This window comes from Quercus robur, chromosome 3, assembly GCF_932294415.1.
Source record: "Quercus robur chromosome 3, dhQueRobu3.1, whole genome shotgun sequence".
Lineage (NCBI taxonomy): Eukaryota > Viridiplantae > Streptophyta > Magnoliopsida > Fagales > Fagaceae > Quercus > Quercus robur.
This window is the reverse complement of record NC_065536.1, coordinates 64,380,478-64,399,205: the sequence shown is the minus strand read 5'-3', so window position 1 is coordinate 64,399,205 and position 18,728 is coordinate 64,380,478. Positions and strand designations below refer to the sequence as shown.

Sequence of the window (18,728 nt, the reverse complement as noted above, 5' to 3'; positions counted from 1 at the left end):
CAAACTCAAAATGACACTAAACAAAAATATCCATTCAAGCACATTGGCAATCTTCCATATTTTTTGGCATTAAGAAGTACCAAACTGCAAAGACAATAAGGAAAATAATGGACACAATACATAAAAAACTGGGCATCATAAAATGACACTAACAATAACATCCATTCAAACCTGTTGGTAATCATCTAGAGTACTCAATAGTATCAAATTACATGACATATCAAACTTTTCAATACACAACATAACTTAAAATGAACATCCAAAGTGCATGAACAAACTGGTAGTTGACTTAAAACATGAATCCATAATAGAATAGAAGTCAAAACAAATAAAAATTCCAACTGATCTTTAAAATGAATATAAATAAAAATTAGCCACGACTTCCTTCCTTTCCTTTTTTGCTTTGTCCCCTAAATGATGGTGGTGCATGAATTGATTCCTGACTGCCAAGTATGTTGAATGTCTCCCTATACCTTGCAATTTGACTAGCAGCCATCAGTGTTTCTTTGGTTAGAGAAGTGTTTCCTTTCCATGAAGGAGGTGGACCCCATAATCCTGGAAGTGGTACATTGCTAACGCAAGGCTTTATTTTCCCCCTTGGCGTATCAATTGCTTTTCTCCTAGGCCTCTTCGACTTTTTACCTTATGGTAGTGGAACAAATGGACCATTTTCAGCATTGGTAAACGTCCTAGCTATTGCGGAGGTCACTCTTGTAGCTATTGCATTTGCAGCTAATTGTGTATTTGCACCACCTTCAGAATGTGCTTGTGCACTTGCAGTTGACCATGGTGGTATTATTGGTTGTAAAGGTTGATTTTCATATGCACCAGCACTTGCACTTGCACCAGCACCAGCACTTGCACTTGCACTTGCACTTGTACCCTCTCCCTAGCAAAGCAATAAGAGACAATTATCACAGTAGTAAAGCATAAAATGAAAATTACTATAGCATAGTTTGAATTTTTTTTTTAAAGACTGTAAGAATGACAAATATCACTTTTATGTAGTAACTAAACTTATACCGTAGTAGGCTGTGTGAAATTACTCTGTTGTTGACTTGTAGGCTGCCTTTGATTGCCACCAACTTTTCCTTTGCATGTCCTCTTGTTATGACCAACCTCTTTACAATATTGACACTTCAAGCTCACCATCCTCCAAGCTCACCATAGGCATCCTATACCACAGGCCTAAGCCCACCATCCTCCAAGCTCACCATAGGCATCCTATACCACAACCTACCATAACTCATATACCCCAACTTCTCAACCATATTTCTCAATTCTTGGGCAGACCAACAATCTTGTTCATTACCATCAAAATAATTTATAGCAATCCCCTCATACCTAATTGGATCGCTCAAAAATTTCCCACCATGATGAACTTCCACAGAAAATTCATCCATTCTTGCAAAAAAAAAAAAACAAACAAACAAAATATGATACATAAACAATATTATTTTTCACTAGTACCAATTAGGCTTTTATGCACTTCTTTTATTTCATTAAAGGGAGAAAAAGAAAAATACAAATTTAATCTTTTGTTATCATTCTTAGAAACAGGTCCTCATTCTTAGCGTTTTCCAAACTCAGCTTTTTTGTTTTTAATGGGTCTCGTGCACTTTTCACAGGACCCACAAACTACTTTTTTCAACAAAAACAACTTTAAAACTGGGCCATACAGTACTATTCACATATTTAAAAATTATTTTATTACTGTGTTTTCAGTTTTCAACAATAAGTAATACCAAAACAGACCCTATTTATAAAGAATGAAGTGTCAACTTGACCATCTCCATGTCTTGACTCTTTTATTGAATTTTCTATGTGAATCTGGTACCTTTTGAATCAAATGACTTATCATGCAAAGGTTCATTTGAATGTGTTTGTCTGTATGTGTATATTACTACAAGTGGGTCCTACCATTTAAGGTAGAAATGGTCCCAAACAGATTCACAGTGGACTATAGCGGAGTTAAAGGGTTAAAAAAAAATTGGAGTTTCTACATTGCAACAACCATACAGCCAATCTCCACTGATGCGAGATTGAGCATAAAAAATTAGTAAGAAAAGAGTATAAAAATACAGGGGAGCCAAAGGTATAAAAATAAGAGCAAGAAAAGACTAAATCACGATATAAAGTAAGACACAAAGGTTGAGCCAAATTGATCGAGGGAGCCAAACATGAAGTAAGGATGAGTGATAGAGAGAGAGAAAGCGCGAGATAAAGAGACAGACCTGGGCTTGCTGGAGTAGAGAAGGTGCCACCGGAAGAAGGAAGGCACCGCTGGAAGAAGGAGCCGCCACCCTCACCATTAGGGATTTTGGATTTTAGGGAGATGTGTGTTTTAGAATTAATTTGGGTCTGCCCTTGTTTAATAAAATCTGCAAATTTTCTTATCAAACCAAAAAAAATAAAAAATTTGATTTGGGTTAAATTAATTTGGGTTAAAAAAAAAAAAAAAAAACTAATGTGAAAAGACATGTGTCCGTTGATGTGGTAATAAAAATTAGGCCATTTGACACGTCAGATTTTTCCATCCATGAGATAACGGCAGAGACTAAGTTAACACGATACTAAAAGGTTAGGGACCAAATTGACACAAGTGAAAGGTTAGGGACTAAATTGAAATATGGTGTAAAAGATAGGGACCATTTATGTAGTTTACCCAAAAAGAATTAAAGTTTTTTTTTTTAATTTTAAAGTATTACTTTTTTTTTTTTTTTTTTTGGAGAAACAAACACACACAAGGGAAAGGAAAATGAGTTTTAACATAAAGGCACACCACAACTCCACTCAAAAGCCTAATAAAGAAAAGAAAAGCTGTCAAGTTATCCAATTGGAACAATTCCATTATTTCAATCAACAATACAAGGAAAAATATTAAAACGAAAGATTGTGGACTTCTTGATGATTTTTGTATCCTACTTATTTATTTATTTATTTTTTTGGCTGAGAGTATCCTACTTATTGTTTTACTTTTGCTATTAGCCAGTGCATATATGCCTATGCAGTTATGAGTATCAAAAAATGCTTATGTGGTTATATGCCGTCAATGTCAATTTTCAATTAATATCACCTAATACTAATAGGCTTCATTGAAAGATTTATTTCAACAGAAAACAAGGAGATCAAATCATATTTTCGAAATCAAGTCATATTTTCGGAGTAATTAATTATTCAGAAGTAACTGCTATAAATTGAAACTCTATAAATTAAAAAAAAAAAAAAAAAAATCATAGGAATGGTACTCATAACTAATTTCTTTTTATTTTTTTCTTTTAGAAAGGTATATTCATGACTAATTAAATCAGCCGTTATCACCTAAACAAGAAGTCCATCTTTGCAGTTATCTTAGGGAGTGTTTGTTTGCAGTTATCTTACGTGTTAGCTGTTTCTTTTCTTTTTTTTTTTCTTTTTTTTTTTATAGTTTTTTTGTCCTTTTCCTTTTTCTAATCTCCTTTAGTTTTCTTTTTGTCGTTTTCCTCTTTTTTTTTTCTTTTTTTTTTTGTCCTTCTCTGTACACTTTTGGTGCTTTTATTCTTTTGTTCATTTGTATTTTTTTTTTCTTATTTGTTATTTTTTTATCAATTAGGGGCATGAAAGTAAATTTATACAAACTATATTTTTTATTCCTCCATTTTTTACTCTCAAAACAAACATCATGATGGAAAACTAAAAACTTTTCTATTCTCTCTTTATTTTCTATCCTCCTACTTTCATTCCTCCAACCAAACGGACCATTTAAAGAAAAGGAAAAAAAAATGGGACCGTTCTATAATAGGTCTGCTGCAATTACATTTAACAATTGCTCCTTGCAATTCACTCCAATTCTCTCACAACTTTTTTTTACTTTTATTCATTTTTTATATTTAATGATTGAAATTATATTGTTTTTTCAACTTTAAAACTCAATTCCTCCAACAGACAGTGGGGGTGGGAGTAGAGAAAGTATACAATGTTCCAATAAATGAGTGATCAAAATAACCACATTAGCCTGTTGCACTGGACCAAAGCAAAAGACAATTTTATCCTTAAAAATTTCAAACCGGCGCCACTTTCTTCACACTTTACTAAACTTGAAATTGCAAATGTCTCTGTTTGTCTCAAATGCTCCCTCTCCTTTCGCTCTCTCTCACCCCGGACCTCATTGCCAAATACAGCCATTGCCGTGCTTCGTTGGTCTAGCGAGATCGGAATTTGTATCCTCTGAAAACCTTGAAAATCATCTTTATTCTATTTCTAGCGTCATCGTCAGAACCCGCACCACTTTCTTAGTCACCGATTCCGACACTCAACGACGCAAAGGGGTAATTTTTCCTTTTTATCTGCTTCTTTTCAATACCTTTTCACATCTTCTTTTTATTTACTTGCAAACTACTGCTGGGAGGCGTATCTGAGTGTGGAAAGGAGACAAAATTTTCAGTTTCTTTTTATTTCTTTGCAACTATAGATGGGGTTTTTTCACTTATCACCACACAAAATAATGCAAAGGCTCATTTTAGCGTGGAAAGGAGATAGATAGGAATACTAGAACTTGAAACTTGTTGTATATGTGATAGCCTAAACAGGAAGTTTATTTTTGATATATATCCCAATTTTGTGAAACAAAGAGTTTAAGAAACTCATCTGGATACTGAAACTGATCTGTCTCTCTTTGAATTTGGCATTGGTGCAGGGATGTGATGCCTTTGTTCTATTTGGTTTGTTGAAGGAATTGATTCCAATAGTTAGTCCCTTTCTAAAAGTCTCCACTAAGGGTATTCAATCTAGCTCTTCCTTTGTCTTTTTTTAGTTTAAGTCTCTAGTTGTGTAATTATGGAAAACTATGAGTTTTGTCTATTCAAGTTGTTCATTCAATATTCTTTTTCATGATTAGGCTAAGACTAGTAACGGATTTTTCAGAAAATGCTCTTGATACAGTTGGTGACAATGAAAAAAAGTGAAAATCATGAAATATAATATTGGGTAAATACTATGAAATTGAACTTGGAATGCTAGTGAGTTCCTAAGGAGAAGCATATAACCTTTATAATAAATATGCTTTAAACAAGGGGTTTGGCATTCGAAAAGGGGAGATGGTGGATCAAAATTAGATTGTGACTGTTTTGAGAATGCTATTTTTTATACCACTTATTGAACTAATAGGTATAACTTAATATGTGCACCATTTGTGGGAATCAACTGTCATTGGAACAATGTTTTATTTGGTTGTGCCTTGTTAACAGATGAGACTATTGAGAAGAATTGGAAAAGATGAGAAGAAGTGTAAAATATGCAACTAGTTCACTAGCTCCGCAAGCTAGTTCTATGAGACATGGAATGTTCAAAATTACTATTTTAATCTCTCTTTTTTTCTTAGCTTTGCTTGTTAAGTTAAACCATTTGCTACTATTTCCTCTTTTTCTTAGGAGATATTCAATCATCATTATTTTCCCTAGAGTTGTTTATTGCTTATCCCATGTTTAGTTATACATGAATACTTCAAGAAAGTACCTTAATGTCACACATGAGCTAGGTACAATATGTTACTTTATAAACTTTTTACATTAGGAAGAAAAAAAAAAGGCCCTTTAACATATACATTTTTTTTTTCCAAGGCCTTACCACAAGATTCTGAAGAATGATGGAGAACGTTTTTGGACAGTTTTTTGGAATAGCAAACTGCACAGATGTATGCACAACTAGTGGACAATATTTTTGGGTAACATATTCGACTTGGACAGTTTTTTGGATGGCATATCTAACAATTTGGACAATTGATACCTTTTGTAACAACTCTTTTGGATACATTTTGTAACTAATGTGGCTAGACAAAAATGTTAGATTCTATATGAAAATGATGAATATTTTTAAATGTAATAAGTTCATTTCTATACATGCATCTTTGACTAAGACAATTGTGGATGAAGGCCGTAAAATTCATTAAGGGAGAGGCTAATAATTTTGGAGGGTGATTACAGTTCCTCCAATCTAAACAATTTGCAAATAGTCTTGGAGATGACTTTGGAGTTCTCATTTTCTTTTGCTAAAAATTAACCTTACAAAGGACTTTTGTTCAAAATGAGCAAAATTTAATTGTATTAAGATGAACTAAATACATTGATGTGCTCTCTAATTTGTGTTGCCAAAATGTTTAGCCATTCAATCTTCAATTTTTCTCAAATCCAACAATTATGATCAATTTACAAAACAATTTAATACATCAAATTTGAATTTGAGCTTTATGAGTAAATTGTTGTGCAATCATAAAATTCTGCTTAAAACCAGTTCAGTCTTTACTTCAGAATTTTCTTTCACCTTTGGGTGAGGTCCACCTCTATATATAATGATGAAAACTCAAGCATGCTTTATTGTATCCTAATTGGCTTGAAGATAATAGTTGCAATTACAAACTTGTAAACAATATCTCAGCGAAAAACAAACTTGAAAACAATATAATTGTTCACTATTCATATATGAAAGTTGTATGACAAACATGAAATGAAACAATCTACTTATAAGACTTTTTTCTTAAATTATGGCTCTCAAAACAACTTGCGATCATACAATTGCCTTAGTAGAAGACCTCAAATGTCTTCTTTTCTCAACATTCATAAATATAGATAGTGAGACAATTTGCAAATCACATCTTCCATCAATAACCCAGCATAAGCTACTTGATATTCTCTTTCAATGTTTTACAGCATTTAAGCTCCAGCCTTGGTGATTTATCTGTGCAAAAAAGAAGAAGGCACTCACATAAGAATAAGAAATTAAAGTACCTAACACAATCATATGCATTAAACAGTACTAGTAATTGCAGCGTAAAATACAAAAAAATATATGAATAGCTTTGCCACTACAAATTTCCAACAAATCTGATGGTATCAAAAACAAATTCAAAGAAAGAAAATGGAATTTCATTCACTCATTTTGGGAATAATTAACCCAAAACTTTTACTAAATGAAATGTATAAATTCAGTAAATCGAAAATGATATCCACCAATGAAACAGTCATGAAAGAAAATGGTAATAGCTGTGTAGTAAGTATCACCAGCAACAATGACATCAGATCAGTCTGATGCGATATTTTTGAAACTGATGTCACTTGTTTATCGTTTATTGGGTGGAAAACGCTAAAATAAATGTTGAGTTGGCATAATATAATATTTTCTTGTTGAAGCGAGGGAATAGTTATCCGAAGAAAACGTATGCCCTTACGCCAGCATTAAGCATTTCGATAATTAAGAAAGAGTAGTGGGACCATATGATATGATATATATATATATTCCTATCTTCTTCTTCTTCTTCTTCTTATACCGCTTGGCTAAAAGGCTGCAACAAGCAGTATTAGAAGTTGATTGTTGAAGAAAAAAAAGCAGAAGCAAAGAATTAATAATGGGTGGAAGAGTAGAGAGAATAAAGCTGGGTTCTCAGGGACTGGAGGTGTCTGCACAAGGCTTAGGGTGCATGGGAATGTCCGCCGCCTACGGTCCTCCAAAGCCTGATGAAGACATGATCTCTCTCATCCATCATGCCATCCACACTGGTGTCACCTTCCTCGACACCTCCGACATCTATGGCCCCTTCACCAATGAAATCCTCCTTGGAAAGGTACTAATTTTAAATGTTGTACGTGTTCCTACTACTTTCCTAGCTTATTTTCCATTAATTTTGCGTGGGTGGTTGGTTGCTACAGGCTTTGAAGGGAGGGGTAAGAGAGAAGGTGGAATTGGCAACAAAGTTTGGTGCTAGCTTTGCGGATGGGAAGATGGAGATCCGTGGCGATCCAGGGTATGTGAGAGCAGCTTGTGAGGCCAGTTTGAAGCGCCTCAATATTGATTGTATTGATCTCTACTATCAGCATCGTGTTGACACCCGCGTTCCCATTGAAGTCACGGTTAGTTAATTCATATCAGATTCAGATACATCAAGTCTTAAGTGGTAGTAGTCTTGTGCTTTTTTAATGTCCCCTGAAATTGATGGCTGGAACTGGAATATACATTTTTTAACTCTCACAACCTTATCTTAATGTATCTGTAACTAACTTCCACACAATAAAGACCATTGTATTTCTATAAAAATAAAAATAGGGGAGAGACTATTTAGTTCTAAGTGTTTGTAAGCATTATTATATTATACAATCTTTGTTCCCAAATTCTCTAGTGTAGTGTGCTTTTTTCCTTTCAAAGTTCTTTCTAGCTTACAAGGATCACTCCATTTTTAGATAAAGTAATGTAGTAAAGCCTAAGTTGAGGCAAATGTCTATGGCGGCAGGGTTGGCTTATTAATTGCAATGTCATGGCATGTCGCAATCGATCTCCTTATTTTTTCCTGTTTATGTTCTCTTCTTGGTTTCAACTCATGATCTTTGTTAGCATGTATTTCTTCAATTTTAAGTGTTAATCTAACTCTTTTGCTTTGTAAATTTTTGTTCAATTGGATTTTTCCAAACAATAGCTGGTAGAAATAGAGTGTATGCATTCAATTCAGAAATAGAACCAGAAATGTTGGCAGTAGAGAAATCCCCTTTTACAGAAATTTAGCCTATTATCTTTTCTCTTTTTCATTGTCTATTTCCTGATAATTATTTGAACAACATGAGCAGAATCTGTGCGGATTCCATTTAGAGTCGAGCTGATTTTGTCTTCCGATTTTAAAAGTCCCCGTTGGAGTCATATCCTGTCGCAGTGAAATGCCATATTAAGATTTGACTAAAGCTCCAAGATTTAAAGAATGTCATTCAGAAAAAAGAGTGCAGGATATTTAGCCACACTTTGTTACACTCTCCTTTTTGTAGTTTCCTCTCTCAGGAACACTATTATAAGCCTTTTTACTTTCATATTTTTTAAACATGAACATTGTCTGGACTTCCTTCTCCGTTCTATACTTGTGGTGCCAAAAAAGTATCACGTGCCTCTTTTGCTCATTCATATTGGAAGAACTGAAACCTTCTTTAACATTTCCATTATAGTTTAGAGTATTGGAAGAAGATCATGTTCCTGAATGACAACAAAAGCAAACCAAATTAGGAACTCCTCATTTTCTCCTTTATTCTACTTCAATCAATTCAACTGAGTGAGGGAATCAAACTAATGATTTTTATTTTTTTTTAATTGATTGAACTGAATATTGAATTAATGCGGGAATCAACTAACGCTTTTGTTTTGATGAACTCATTTTCACTTTTCTATATAATGTATTTCATACAACTTCACCCCATCCCCCCATTCTTATCTGTATCTCCACATCCCTAATATTTTGGACTGCATCCTAGGCAAATTCAAGAAATCAATATTCTGAATTCATTTTTATATTTAATATATATTTTTAGTGACTTCACATTTCCTTTCGGGGAGAGAGAGAGTCAAAGGCACCATGTTTTACTTGTGCCCCTTTTGAAGGATTAATGAGCATTGTTGTGAAGGCGTCATATTTTGACATATGATGACTATCAATATGCATATTTAAATTTAGCTTCATGCTTCACTGTAAGTGATCATCATTGTTAAATTATTTTGTAATTATTTATGAGATCTTTGAATAAAGGAAACTACCATTTGCCTAAGAACATGTAACCATGAACCTATCCTATCATGGCTGTCAGATAATGATCAGCAAGCATTATAATTTGGCATTTATCATATTCTTAGTAGTCTAATTACATATCAATATACTATTGTTACAGTGATTATCTTGCAGTTATCTCTTTGTTAGCTAGCTTAGTTGTTACATTTGTTGCCACTATTTTCTCTTAATGTGTCCCATTACGCATCTTTTAAAATCTTGCTGTTGAGCATCCTCTAATTCTATTTTCTCTTAATATGTCCCATTATGCATCTTTTAAAATCTTGCTGTCGAGCATCCTCTAATTCTAATCTCCTTTGTATTGTAAGACTGGAGAACTCAAGAAACTAGTTGAAGAGGGTAAAGTGAAGTATATAGGTCTATCTGAGGCCTCTGCTTCTACAATCAGAAGGGCACATGCGGTTCATCCCATAACTGCTGTGCAGCTAGAGTGGTCTTTGTGGTCTAGAGATGTGGAGGAAGAAATTATTCCTACATGCAGGTGAGGTGTCAATTACAATTGCATTTTAAGGTATATAATAATTATGGTTCAAAATTTAAATTTACACTCCTAATTGTTCAGGGAACTAGGGATTGGGATTGTGGCATACAGTCCTCTAGGACGAGGGTTCTTTTCATCTGGGTCTAAGATTCTTGAAAATCTGACTGACGGTGATTTCCGAAAGGTTTGTAGGTCCATCACTCAAATGTTGTGCTTCAAAATGAGATATACATGCATTTAGTTTCACAGTTTTATAGCATCATCAATGCATTATTAGAGATTTTATCTCCCCAGTTGGCTCACATGGTGATTGACCTTGCAAATATCTATATGCTTCGCCTGATTCTCTTAATGAACTAATACAGCATATAAGGTTTGACTTGTTACCAACTTCGTTAGTGGTTATAGTATACATGTAATTTAATAATCTGAACAAGTGATTTTCAATGTCTAAATGTTTTGCTGATAACTTCACAATGCAGATGTCAAGTGTCTATTGTATATTTGTTATTGTATCCTACCTCATTTCTCATTTAGCCATTCAGAATATTTGGTTCTTCTCTATAATAAGATTTTTTAACCGCTTTCTAGATCAGTTTTCTTGAAATAGAATATTTTCCCATTTAACTCCTTTTCGTTTTACAGAAAACTATTTTTATGTAATGGTTATGGACTAATTGTTTGTTGCTATTTTGTCATTGCTTCAAAGAATTATAATAATCAATTCTAGAATCTATGCAAGTCATCTATGAAAGAAGTTTTTGACTTTTTGAATGCTGTACTACTTGAAAGATACTGATTTTAATATATGCCAATACTTCAATGGCACATCATTCTGATTGAACTAAATAAATTAAGCATGGCATACCTAGATTACAATTGTTATTTTCCTACCTCAGTTTATGTCATCTATACTGCCTTCTGGAATCTTTAGAGTCATGAAAATTAAGTGATGTAGGACAATTAAGAGAAAATAAAAGAACAAGAAAACTAAAAGATAAACCCTAAGAATCAGCACCTAGGGGTCGCTTGGAATTGGCACCAAGCAAGAAAATTTAGCCATCAACACCTAAGGTGTTAGGAATCAGCACCCAATGAATTGAAAAATCTCCCATCTGAATTTCATTAATCAATAGAGCTGTTAGAGGGACACATGGCTGTGGGTTGTGGAAGAACATTAGGGAAGGTGTAGTCATGTGGTGTATGCAGTGGGAGAGGGTATTTGCATTCAATTCTAGCACGACTCTTGGAGCGGTCCTACTTCTTTGAAAGAGTTATATCAGGAATTTTTTGTCTGTGCTGTGGTTCAAGATGCTCTAATTTCTGATCTGATTTTATATGCACCAGATGGGGGAGGTAGAAGTTGGAACATACTTTTCCATCATGAGATTAATGACTAGGAAACGGGGAGATTTCACTCTTTCTTTGAGCATGTTTCTGCCAAAATTCCAAGGGGGGGGGGGGGGGTTGGGTGATGATGTTATGATTTGGCAGTTGAATCGTTTATGGTATTTTTTCTGTGCACTCCTTTTATAATTCTTTATTGAAGGCAACTTCTGTTTCTTTCCCTTGGCAGAGCATTTGGTGTGTTAAGATATCTAAAAGGTTGTCTTTCTTTTTATGGACTATTGCTAGGGATGGGATTCTTACAATAGATAACCTTGTTAAAAAGAACTTGCCTCTTGTTAATTGGTGTTGCCTATGTCGGTGTGATGATGAAACTGTGGATTACCTTCTACTCCATTGTAGTTTTGCTCATGCTTTGTGGAGTGAGGTTCTTCTTTTGTTTGGGGTTCAGTGGGTGATGCCGAATAGTGAATACAATTGTCTCTCTTCTTTTCGCTTGGAGGAATTGATTGGGGAATTATTCTTCAAATGTTTGGAATATAGTACTAGCATGTCTTATGTGGTGAGTATGGAAGGAACGCAATGCTTGAACTTTTGAGGACACTGAGAGACCTATTTATCTGTTGAAGAATTTGCTAGCTAGGACCTTGTTTGAGTGGTCTCATATTTGGGGTCTTACACATTGTATTTTCTTGTCTTTTTTTCCTTATTTTTGTTAGAGTTTCTATTTTATTTTATTATTATTTTTTTGGTATTATTTTCTTTGTTGTGAATTTACAATCGTAAACACATTGCACTTTTGCTATCAGTAAAACTTTATTACCTAAAAAAAAAAAAAAATCCAATAAAACATAAACCACTTGAAGCCATTATATAGAGCTTGCAAGAATAAAAGTTCATAAACCATAAAACTCTAAACTGATAGTAATCTAAAGGCCATTCCTTCTCTAATCGTCTAATCCTTATGTGAACTCAAAATAAATTAGAATCCTAAACTAATCCAACTACATAAGAAATCCAATCTAGTAAGGTGTGCTGTCCTCATCAACCCTCCTGGGGTGGGGAAGACTCGGCCCCATCAAGTATAACTCTGAGTAGTACTCTAATAAATCTGGATCAAGTTGCTGCGGCAAGTTCCTGGAGTTCATCTCTTGTGATCCAAGTGCAGTCCGATATTGGTCGTCCCTTCTTACGAACTAGGTATCATTGAATCTCCATCCCTAGTAGAAATAACCTGTTCATCTAAAATAGCATCAATATTTTATTTGCATTATGGTTTAGGGATTTGGACAAAATCCATGGTTGATAATAAACTGCTCGGCCTTTATAAATATCCAAATCCTCACTATTAAAGATGGAGTCATTTTTATAATCAGTTTGAAAATCAACAATATATGCATTTGGTCCAACATGTTTCCACATTTTGACTGATTCAGTACTACAAGCTTGCAATTGCTTACTTGGAACCATGATGAAATCCCGTGCTTGAAATTTCATGTAATTTGAAGTAGCATGAATTTTATAGGGATTATCATTTTCTGGAAATTGTTTACTTACCTCACGATGCTTATATGTACCTATTGACTTAAGTGCCCTGTCATGGGGTGAAATGGGAGAGTACCTAAAGGCTTCCTACTTTACTTCAAATGGAATCATGCTTTCAGTTTTGGGACTTTCACATGCATATTGGTTTACATGGGAAATGGAATCCTCACTCTGTCTTTTCTAGATCACTCTCATGGGTTGTGAGTTGGTATCATTTGAATGCAACCAAGTTTAAGGTTTTCCTCGCGTTAATCATCTTTGACATTGATTTCAGCCATGTTGGGTTCATACCCTTCTTCTATATTGTCCACTTTATTCTCTTTCTCCTCTTCATAAAGGACAAGGGCCTTGCGATTGGCAACAATATGACCAAAGCCTTGCGATTTAAAGCATTGTAGGTGGGAACCTATCTTTGATGATTCACTCTCCACTCCTTTTCCTTTATCATCCCTAGCTAATGGTGCACTAATTGTGTTAGGCATAGGAGGGGGTAAGGTGAGTTGAGGCCTAGGGGGTAAGGTGAATTGAGGCTTGCTACTTGAAGATAGAGGGCTGGTGGTGACACTATAGATTTCAGGATACCTCACAAACAGGGATCTAGAAGCTAACTCACATTTTCTAGCAAGTTCATAGGCATGATCTATGAACTAATCCAACTACATAAGAAATCCAATCTAATAAGGTGCATTGTCCTCATCATTAAGCCAGGGAATAGCAGCTGTGGATGCCTACAGACCTAAATAGATGTGTTATGGAATTTGTTAAAACTTTATATTCATCATTGCCTTTATAAATTGTGCTACCTCAAAATTATTTTTAGTGACGAAGTCTTGATGCTGATAGCAATAAGTATTTTAATGTGTAATTATCATTGGCTTTATTAATGACACAATGAGTAGTGACCCTGCCTCCATGAAAGTCTCCGTTGTTGTTTCGTGATTCAGTCCTGATGCTAGCTAATATATGTAGTTGCTACTTGCAGTTGCTACCTAGGTTCCAACCTGAAAATCTGGAGCATAACAAAACCATATTTGAGCGTGTTAATGAAATGGCAGCAAGGAAGGGATGCACCCCATCACAGCTAGCACTGGCTTGGGTTCATCACCAAGGAAAGGACGTGTGTCCCATACCTGGAACCACCAAGATTGAAAACTTTAACCAAAACATTGGAGCTCTGTCTGTGAAACTGACACCAGAAGAAATGGTTGAACTTGAATCATTTGCTGCTAAGGATGTCGTGAAGGGCGACAGATATACAAAGGAGTTTGCAACTTGGAAGGATTCTGAAACCCCAACACTTTCTTCATGGAAAGCTACATAAGCACAAGTCTATTTCTATGTACCAATATGTACATGAGTTTCATGAGCTTTTGTCATGCGTCATGTATCAACAAGTACGTTTGAGTTTAGGTTGAGTTCTTGACTGCTTAAAGAATAAGTACGTTATGCTGAAAATAATGAATGTTTATAAATTATAATCATACCAGCTTCAATGACCTCAATTATAAACATAGAATACAAATTATCTACCCCATTTTTTATATTCTACTTTATGCTATGAATGCTTGCACACGTAGTAAACCTTATCAAAACAACATGGTCCCAAATACTAGATGATTTAGCCTATGGTGCCTTGGGGTCAATCAAGTTTGGGTTGTATTCAACCTTATGATCGTTATATTTATTTCACCGTGGAACTGGCTCACTGATCATTTGTGGCCTCTAGCCCTCAAACTGAGTATAGGTGAGGCATCTAATCTAATACATGAAAGACAAAAAGATTCCCACTCATGTTAATATATAGTATCTTCACATCCTTCTTGGTAGTATCATGCAAACCAAAAAGGTAAATGTTGAACATCCAAAAATCCAAGACACAACTGTTACGAATTATTTCAAAGCAAAAAATTAGTATCCATCACCATAAAAAAGTTAAGAAATGGCCTTGGCTTGTACCTCAATCTCGCAAAATTTTGTTAGTGTTAATGAATCGAAGTCTTTAAAACTTGGCCACCAGATAAGCTTTCAGCAGATCCCAAATTGAATTGGGTAATGTGAGGATCAGGTTTGAGCTCCTTCAAAATTTAAGGTCTCGTTTCTTCTGCTCTGAGCTAAGGGAATTTAAAAAAAAAAAAAAACACCTGGAAGGTCATTACACGATTTAAAAGCTTATATTGCTCTAACTTGCTTAAATAAGAACATTATAAACAATTAGTCATGTTTTATGCAATAAAACTAGTGGATATGCAATATTACATTTAAACCAAGGGTGGACTTAAGGGGGTCAAGTGGTGGGCAACTGCCCTCCCTGCCCACCCAAGAATTAACCTTACTTCTTATAGTTAATACTTATTAAAAACCCTTACCTATTTTTTTTTTTTTTTTGGGGGGGGGGGGGGGGGGGGTTATAGTAATAACAATTTATAATACACTAGCTTGGACTATCATCCTTAACCTGGGAGGAATTTTATCTTACCAAAAGCTCTACTCACTCACACACACTTAATAATTATAATTTAGCCAACTAATTACGTTACTCTATCTGTTTCTTTGGTCTTAAAACAAAGCATAACTTCTAACTTCTAAATGAACAAATGAGCAACCCTAAGTCCTCTACTAGCATGCCTTGTGCTAAAGTTTTTTAGTGTGACCCTACCGTACTTTAGCAAAGAGGCCTTGATCAATCCCTTCAAGAATAATGTCTTGCATACCAACCTGGAAAGCAAACTATACCGCTTGGAAAGCCTCCATCTATTGTGAAGTTTGCTTGATAAACCCCCTCCCTGCTTAGCTTATACATATGACTTTTTCCTTTTTCTTTTGTGAAATTTCTTGTTCATGTAGTTAATTAGCTATCTATTATTTTAAATTAAAAAAAAAAAAATTAATGTCTATTATGGTTTAGAAAGTGTGTAAAAAAAAATACCATATATATTAGGGAAAAAAAATAAACCACATTATTTTTAACTTTTAAAAAATAACCCTCAATATTAATTAATAAAATAAACTTTATACGATTTTTTTCTCAGAAAAAAGGGGGGGAGGGGGGTGGGGGGGAACAAGGTGTCATGCCAACCCCAAAGTAAATGCCATGGGGACCTGATTACTCCAATGCCAAAGCAAATGAGATGGGGGCACGAGGTCCTCTCATGTAGGTTTCTCTATTGCTAAGAAAGTTTTGGCTCTAGCCATCTTCTCTTAGGCTGTAGAATAGGTTGTCCCTTCCTTGTGAAGGTGTGCTTTTTTCTCCAAAGGTAACAACGTTACTTTTGAGCTTGTTGGGTTTTTTGTTGTGGGGATTAAGGAAACACCTTTTAATGGAGGAAATTACCAAGACTTGGAACAACCTCTCCCTTAACGAGAGGGAAGGTTTAGGCTTCACACTATAGAGCAAACTCAGATCTTCTGAGTTTCTAATAGCTGCAAAATTCTTAACCAAGCAAGTACTAAAAATAGAAGCATTGGCACGAATGTTTAGGCAATTGTGGTGGTCCACTAGTGGTTTTAAAATTTGGACTCTTGATGATCATGTAGTCATGTTTATTTTTAGTAACTAGGTGGATGTGACTCGTATTATCCAGAGTGAGCCATGGTGTTTTGACAAGCATCTGGTAGTTTTGGAGAAATTTGAGGTTGATGTTCATGTACGAGAACTCCAGTTCAATAAGGCTACTTTTTGGGTTCAAGTGCATGACATTCTAATCTGTTTCATGACGAGAGAAATAGCGGAGAACATTAGCGATATCATTAAGGAGGTTAGTAGATCAATTGGCGGAGTAGATGAGGACAGTGGTAGTTTCATACGGGTAAGGGTAAGATATTGACCTACCATTGTGCAAGGGTAGATTGGTGTCGTTTGAGAACAGGAAGAAGCTGTGTGATCGGTACAACACTGCACGTGCACAGTATCGTAATTTTATAGTAAAGTGATGAGAAGAGTATCGTTCTCAGGGATTGGTAACTTACGTTTGACAAATACCAAAATTATGCTAATCTCGATTTTATCTAGAGAAGTCACTAAGGTTTTTTTTTGTAATTGGAATTCAAAATAAAATCAATTTAAATAAAAGATACGAAGAGGAAAAGAAAGATGTTACTTGAAAATCAACTTAATGAGAAAGAAACTTCTAGGAAATCGATTTCACCTAATCCCTCACTATGCTTAACTCATCTAGCTAATTGAATTTAATTCTCTCTGTTTGTTAGCAATCTTCAAACTCTTCCAAAAGCCTCTTTCGACAGTCAATTGGAAACATTCTTGTTCATCATTTTATACAAGAGTATGCAATTTAATAAAGTAAGAAAGCATTAAGACCAACGATTTTAATACTACATAGGTTCATACAAGTCTTTCGATCTCTATATTTACCTATGCTGAAATATTCAAGATCTATCCTATAATTCCCTCTTTCGACAGCAAATCACAAGATCAAAATCATCTAATTAATGGCCAGTTAATTAGAAGCAATAAGTTCAGAATAAATCAAACAAACATGAAGAGAATTAATTCAAATTACCATAAAAAAGCAAGCATAGTTCGGAATTAGATTACATCGTTTTCCTAGAATAAAGAAAATTTAGTTCATGCTAAAAATTAAATTCAACATAAACGAATTCACCATCATTTTTCTGAGGAGATTCGAAGGAAAATAAATGCTAAAAATATATCTCGTCTCAGTCCTCCCAGTTCAGCCTCTGTCTTTCAGTTTCAGCACCTCTGCCTTTCAGTTTCAGCTCTCTCTCTTTTCTGTTTCAACACTCTCTCTTTTCTGTTTCAGCCCTTCAGCGCCTCCCTTTTTCTTTTTGTTTTGTTTCAGCCTTTTTTTTTATTCAGCGCCGTCCTCCGTTTTTCAGTTTTGCGCTCTCCCTTTTTCTTTCAGTTTCGGCTCCCCCTTTTTTTTTTTTTAGTCCAGCGCTTCTCTTTTCTTTCTTTCTTTCAAAACGTTGGTCTTTTTAGCCCAAAACGTTTGTCTTTTCAGCCCAACCTTCTGTTTTCAGCCTAAAACATGTTGCCTTCAAAAACCCAACTCTCTCTTTTCTTCATTTTCTTCAAATCTGGAATAAAATTTAAATAACAATAATGAAGTCTAAAATCAACAAAAAAAATAAAATTAGACTAAAGATTAAAGTTGAAAAGTGATAAATTATGCTAAATTTTGCAAGTCATCACTGTGGGTCAAGTTCAGGTACGAAAGACTACCTAATATTTGTTATTGGTGCGGGTGTCTAGATCATGGAGACAAAAAGTGTAAAATGTGGATTGAAAGCAAAGGGACTCTCACTGCAGAACAAAAATATTTTGATCAAAGTTTGAGAGCTCCTCCATATAGATCCTATAATAAGCTAGTTGTTTTTGTTCCTGGTTACTATGACGGAGCCAATGTTTCTGTCAAAAAAAGCGCTACAAGTGATGGGGGGAGCAACTCAGGCGCGATGGAAGAGAATCTTCATCAGTCTCCGTCTGAGAGCAATCCCGATATGGAATGGGATTCAGAGGGGGGTGTGGAGTACGCAAAATTTCCTGCTACCTAGCTAATCTGCCTATAGAAAAGGTAAATCCAACTGGGTTCATTTCGAAATCGAAAAGGTCCACTCTCTAGGAAGGAGCTAGTAAGGAAGCACCTAAGGAAAGTGAAACAATGAGTAAAGCGACCTTAGGTGTTTCTTCAGCTTTGGGTATACAGAATGCGGGTAAGTTTGAGGGTGGTGATCCATTCCTGGCTAAGTTACAGAAAATAGACCGAGATATCAGAAAGTTTGATAACAAGAATTGTCGGATTGTATCGA

The 18,728-nt window shown here is 34.9% G+C and overlaps 3 protein-coding genes across 8 annotated transcripts in view; 2 read left to right on the top strand and 1 right to left on the bottom strand.

Annotated features, from left to right (window-relative positions):
* Positions 1-18,728, top strand: part of LOC126718888 (IN2-2 protein-like) — a 102,465-nt gene that overhangs the window by 25,318 nt on the left and 58,419 nt on the right. Inside the window, exon 5 of one of the 2 annotated variants that reach the window (XR_007653138.1) lies at positions 10,365-10,464. The gene's annotated coding sequence lies outside the window, so the exon portion shown is untranslated. Of the gene's footprint in view, positions 1-10,364; positions 10,465-13,849; positions 14,035-18,728 lie in introns of those variants that run through there. The other variant, XM_050421264.1, reaches the window with a different exon arrangement.
* Positions 1-18,728, bottom strand: part of LOC126718886 (phosphate transporter PHO1 homolog 10-like) — an 81,441-nt gene that overhangs the window by 54,739 nt on the left and 7,974 nt on the right. The gene's annotated exons all lie outside the window — the stretch shown is intronic.
* LOC126718887 (probable aldo-keto reductase 2) overlaps positions 7,280-18,728 on the top strand; it is a 70,566-nt gene continuing 59,117 nt past the window's right edge. Inside the window, exons 1-6 of one of the 4 annotated variants that reach the window (XM_050421257.1) lie at positions 7,283-7,594; positions 7,680-7,880; positions 9,877-10,049; positions 10,131-10,233; positions 11,397-11,557; positions 11,685-12,236. In XM_050421257.1, the coding sequence (XP_050277214.1) occupies positions 7,379-7,594; positions 7,680-7,880; positions 9,877-10,049; positions 10,131-10,233; positions 11,397-11,557; positions 11,685-11,994 (1,164 nt within the window). In that variant the 5' untranslated portion in view covers positions 7,283-7,378 and the 3' untranslated portion in view covers positions 11,995-12,236. Of the gene's footprint in view, positions 7,595-7,679; positions 7,881-9,876; positions 10,050-10,130; positions 10,234-11,396; positions 11,558-11,684; positions 12,237-13,923; positions 14,423-18,728 lie in introns of those variants that run through there. The other 3 variants (XM_050421261.1, XM_050421258.1, XM_050421259.1) reach the window with 3 other exon arrangements.